Source organism: Bombyx mandarina, chromosome 12, assembly GCF_030267445.1.
Source record: "Bombyx mandarina strain Sakado chromosome 12, ASM3026744v2".
In the NCBI taxonomy this organism is placed as follows: domain Eukaryota; kingdom Metazoa; phylum Arthropoda; class Insecta; order Lepidoptera; family Bombycidae; genus Bombyx; species Bombyx mandarina.
The window spans coordinates 3,190,842-3,196,140 of NC_143219.1; the positions used below are offsets into that span (position 1 = coordinate 3,190,842).

A 5,299-nucleotide genomic window follows, 5' to 3' on the forward strand; every position below is an offset into this window, starting at 1 on the left:
GTCCACTTGGTGTAGCAATGGAAGTTATGCATATGACGTTTGTTTTTCCATCCGCCATTGATTTCATTGTAAAATCAAATCTTAATTTCTCCATTTTTTCAATATATTAGCAAAAATGTTGTTTTATAATAGTAATTACGGTGTTTAAATAAGAAAAGACGAAATTGCGTTTCTTCTAAACAAAAAGAAACAACATTTAATGCCCTTTCTTCAATAATTCTTTAACACACATTTCAAAACGTCCATTAACCGAAAATTTATTTAAACAACTATCAATTGTCATATGACAGATTGACATTCAATCATTCATTACATATATGAAATAAAACATGAAAGGCTGATGATGGAAAAATGAAAGATGATGATGAAATGATTATTATCCATAGGAATCTTAAGGAAGCTTGAAAGATTATCTTAAGAAAAAAAAACTATGTATATTCTATTAAATAAAAGTTTATTATTATATTAAAATAACATATTTCATCTTAAATCAAAATAATTACAATTTACTGTGCAATAGATGTCTTAACCGAATAGATCACAAATAGCTATAATTGTAGTTAGGTACCAAATGAAATAACAAAAAATTAAAATCAACCTAATTATCACATTTTACCAAATAACAATTTAATTAGCAGACTTTCATTAATAAATTCGTTCGCGGCTTCAATTCAATTAAAAGTTCTGGCTTATTTTACCCACACAATTTTCCAATTGACGAAAAGGATCGTCAGAAAACAAATTAACTCAACGATCACACACTAAAATGATTTTAAGCTACTTCAATTAATAATGTTCACATTAGCGTCAGTATCAGCTAGAGCATCGAGAAACATCCGTGTGTTTTCATTAAGACAAATTCAATCTGGCACGGTAGTGTTTATGTGAAGAAACGCATTACGATCAAAAATCTATTTGGACTTGCAGTATCTTTAGGAAATATCACCTTTTATTTTGAAGGTATTTTCTTATGAAGGAAAAAAAACAGCTTCATTTCAATTTTAGTACCTACACTTCGAATAGTCAATGTTTTCCAATTAAATCGATCGAGGTAGCTTAAAAAAAAAAACATTTTGACATGTGTTTGTTTAAATGTCTAAAATGTTAAATGAATTGAATGATAGCCCCAAATTTTTGTCGAAGCAATTGCGCGCTAGATTCGAATACGCAATCTGTGTGCTTAGTGCGAGTTTTTTTAACGTTCTCGATAGCGTAAAAGTTAACGTTTGCCTAGTTGGAATGTTTGCCTATGTTTGCCGCTAGGGGGCGCTGTTCCATCTTTTTTTTTTATTGCTTAGATGGGTGGACGAGCTCACAGCCCACCTGCTGTTAAGTGGTTACTAGAGCCCATAGACATCCACAACGTAAATGCACCACCCACCTTGAGATATAAGTTCTAAGGTCTCAAGTATAGTTACAACGGCTGCCCCACCCTTCAAAACTGCATACAAATTTCATTAAAGTTTTACGCTTTTTTTTTTGTTGCTTAGATGGGTGAACAAGCTCACAGCCCACCTGGTGTTAGTTAAGTGGTTACTGAAGCCCATAGACATTTACAACGTAAATGCGCCACCCACCTTGAAATATAAGTTGTAAGGTCTCAGTATTACAACGGCTGCCCCATCCTTCAAGCCGAAACGCATTACTGCTTCACGGCAGAAATAGGCGCGGTGGTGGTACCTACCCGTGCGGACTTACATGAGGTCTTATCACCAGTAAAAATCGAATCAAGTCAGTCGATATCAGTATCGAGAACGTTACAAAACTCGCACTAAGCACATAGTTCTGTTTTGAGGAGATCGAATCGAAAGTCTAGCTGAAGTTCACAGTGGAATTTAGCAGCTGCTAATATCAGGTAAGGAGCCCTGGCAGTGGTTCTTCCAACCGTACCAGGCATCGAAGCGGTGACGTTTGTAAATTTTCTTAGCGCATTTCGCTGCCTTAGTGATGTCGTCAGTCAGGAGGTCTGAAAAAAACAAACGTTCATTCCGGTATTAAATTTTTTCCGTAATTACTAGTACTTAAGAAAATATTATTTCCGAGAACAAGTTTCAAGAAAGGGTACTATGCCCAGCAAAAGTGCATGAACAATTCCAAAGCGAAATCCTATAACGCGAGAATCGGCGCCATCTATGTGTTCGAAGTGTATTTAACAGCGCCATCTAGTTATTTTTTTGCGGACACCTTACAATACCGTCACCACAAGGGCCCTAAAACTGCAATACTATAAGACAAATATTTTTTTGTATGGAAACTAGCGACATCTTGTAGCAGATGCCCCTAAGCTTATATTTTGTTAAAGTTAAGGCATTTAATTATTGTATAACTAAACACAGAAAATAAAAAAAATAAAAATCATACAAGTCATTATTTTTATTAAAAAAATGATTAAATTTTATCAATCTGTGGTTTCTGGAAATGTACAAAATAGTATAGGTACATAATATGTTACTGCCATGTACAGGACGAATGAGGAACTAATCGAAGCGAATCCAACTAGTGGCCGACACCCGTAAACATTTTTGTTGAGTATAATTAACTTTTGAGCATTGTGAAAATATTATATGGATTTGCATATGAAACACTTACCGGAGCACTTAACGTTGCAGTCTTTGCCCGGACTGGCGCCTTTGCTGCACCAGTACCGGTCGTTGATCTGGAACAATCCGTAGTCCTTCGAGCCGTTACGGTTCGTGTTCGTCTTGGACGTGTCACGGCTGCTCTCGTGCTCGACCAGACATACCCCTGTTTAAAAATGTCGTATATTTATTGATCAATAACGTGACATTTAATCTATACCAGCGGTAGGGGAACCGAGGTAAATTACCCCAAATGGGGTAAAATGAAAATTTGGGGGGTAAAAATGAAACTTCTGTGAGTAAAAAGTATATATTGAAGTGAAGCTTCTTTAGAATCGTTGTGATTTCAAACACGATGAAACGAAATGAAAGGAAAGGAAAAAAAAAATATTTTTTTCAAAATTTTCATGTGTGCTACAATATGGAAGATGCTAAAAACAAGCGATTCCGTTATTTTTTGTTACTCGCCATGGGGTAATATCAACTTACACAAAAATATTTTGAGGTAATACATAATTAAAAGGTTCCTCGACCGCTGATCTATACTAATATTATAAAATTGAAGAGTTTGTTTCTTTGAACGCGATAATCTCAGGAACTACTGGTTCGATTTGAAAAATTATTTCAGTGTTAGATAGCTCATTTATCGAGGAAGTCTATAGGCTATATAACATCACGCTAAGACCAACAAGCGGAGCACCAATAAAGAATGTTTCAAAATCGGGTTATGCCAAAGTAACTATTCCACGCAGACGAAAGTCGCAGGCAAAAGCTAGTACTAATATATAAATCTACAGTGGTTTCTACGGATGTTCCGTTATAACTACTGAACCATGCATTCGATTGACTTGAAACTTGGTATCCATGTAGAAAATACATGGATAGGCTAATATTTATATGAGGAGTGAGGACTCCCTAATAATAATAATATATAGTAATATATAAATCTACAGTGGTTTTCACGGATGTTCCGTTATAACTACTGAACCATGCATCCGATTGACTTGAAACTTGGTATCCATGTAGAAAATACATGTACTTAATGGATAGGCTAATATTTATATGAGGAATAAGGACTCCCTAATAATAATGACAATAAATAATAACGTTAATTTGAAATGCCCAGCGAAGCGGGCGAGTACGGCTAGTTTTACATAAAACCGATTGGGTTGTAACGCTTGTACTTGACTATGTTAATGCAATTTTCATTTTTAAAAATTACATGGTTTTTAATATGGTAATAAAATAATTATGCTCACGAATCGTAATTTTTTTAGTTATCTAAGACAAAAATCAATGGTAAAAACATTTCGGTCGTGTCTAATTGTTGCATTAGTCCAGTACTAAACGTAAATCGCAGTGGATTTATCGACTCGACGTGGGAATGCCAATTAATGTATCATGAAAAAAAATGTGGTTCAAAATAGATTCTTAACCTAGTGCTATAGAACCGAAACATAAAATTCATGCCTCACAATTTACGCTGTTGATGTCTATAGGCTCCAATAAGCACTGTACACGGGGTGTGCCATGAACTTATTCACCCGTCTAAGCAACAAATTATAACAAACTTGACTACCAGAGGTCCAAATAGTACTAGCGTATTATCTAAATATTCGCTTTATTCATTAACTAAGAACTTAGACTTATGGCCGTTGTTATGGATCTTTAAATAGATCCTATTTTGAAGTGTAAAATGTTGTCGCATAGTTCTATTTACTTCGATTTTTAACGAGAATACAATATAATAATTAATAAAGCATAGTTACAAAGCTTCACCTAATTACTTATTTCATAAAAAAAGATTAAGTTCTTTTTTTTTATGCAGCGTATTTAATTATTATTGGTATTTAAAATTAAAATTAAAATTAATGCTAAAATAATATTTTTATGCATATTGTTACATAAATATCCCAAAAATGGAATGGCAGAAATTTTATCAAGTGTACAAAAAAAATATATGCTTTATTATTTCATTAATTACTTTTTTATCAAGTTGTACTAATGAAATTGGATGAGATTTAATAAACTTATTCGTAAGACTTAATTCATACATTTCCAATACTTAGGTTCGAAATTTTTTCATTAAAAAAATACATCGGAATATGTTTCATGCCTTCTTTAAAAACCTCAAAACAAAAATATCACAGTTTGAATCTGAACAAAACGTATTTGAATCTGGTTACTCACAGTTCCTCATGAGATTTTCTTCGAAGCCATGCTTCCTCAGCTCATGCACGAGACCGCATCTCGTGAACCTTTTGGCTTCAGAACCAACGCAAAGGACAACCAAAGCGAAAATAATTAACTTCTGCATTTCGATCGTATCTTTCGAGTTACAGTAACTGAATGATGCTTTAACGCGTCTTCACGTCTTTATATACCCACGTAATAATTGCTAAGAATATTTATCCTGGTTGTTTGTTTGTAATCGTTCAGCGTAAGAGGGGAATCCTACATATCGTATCACCGTAACGGGTCAAGAAATCGTGACGATACGAACGATTGTGAAGTATTGTAAGCATCAAGCGAACAATAGACATTAATAATTTAGCTGCAAAATTAAAATATACTTATCATATGAATAAAATTGGATGTACGAGGTCCAGTTTGTTTAATGTGTATATGAGAAACTAATATATTAACACAGCAATGGATTTTCACAACGATTTCTGTGCTCTGCGTGTGTTCTTGATGTTTTTGTAAAATTTTTCGATACG

The 5,299-nt window shown here is 33.9% G+C and overlaps 1 protein-coding gene across 1 annotated transcript; it reads right to left on the reverse strand.

Moving 5' to 3' along the window:
• Positions 1 to 437: 437 nt before the first annotated feature.
• Positions 438 to 4,938, reverse strand: Lzm (lysozyme). Its single transcript, XM_028174450.2, has 3 exons — positions 4,770 to 4,938; positions 2,590 to 2,745; positions 438 to 1,966 (listed from the first exon to the last, which is right to left on the reverse strand). Exons 1-3 carry the CDS (start codon positions 4,894 to 4,896, stop codon positions 1,836 to 1,838), a joined length of 414 nt encoding a protein of 137 aa, XP_028030251.2. The 5' UTR covers positions 4,897 to 4,938; the 3' UTR covers positions 438 to 1,835.
• Positions 4,939 to 5,299: the final 361 nt, after the last annotated feature.

What these genes read in the sequence shown, in the direction of transcription:
- Lzm (XM_028174450.2), bottom strand. Translation starts at nt 4,896, where the DNA reads ATGCAGAAGTTAATTATTTTCGCTTTGGTTGTCCTTTGCGTTGGTTCT. An exon ending in AGAAAATCTCATGAGGAACT is followed by an intron (nt 2,746 to 4,769) that starts GTGAGTAACCAG and finishes ATTTTTAAACAG; the next exon opens with GGGTATGTCTGGTCGAGCAC. An exon ending in CTGCAACGTTAAGTGCTCCG is followed by an intron (nt 1,967 to 2,589) that starts GTAAGTGTTTCA and finishes TGTTTTTTTCAG; the next exon opens with ACCTCCTGACTGACGACATC.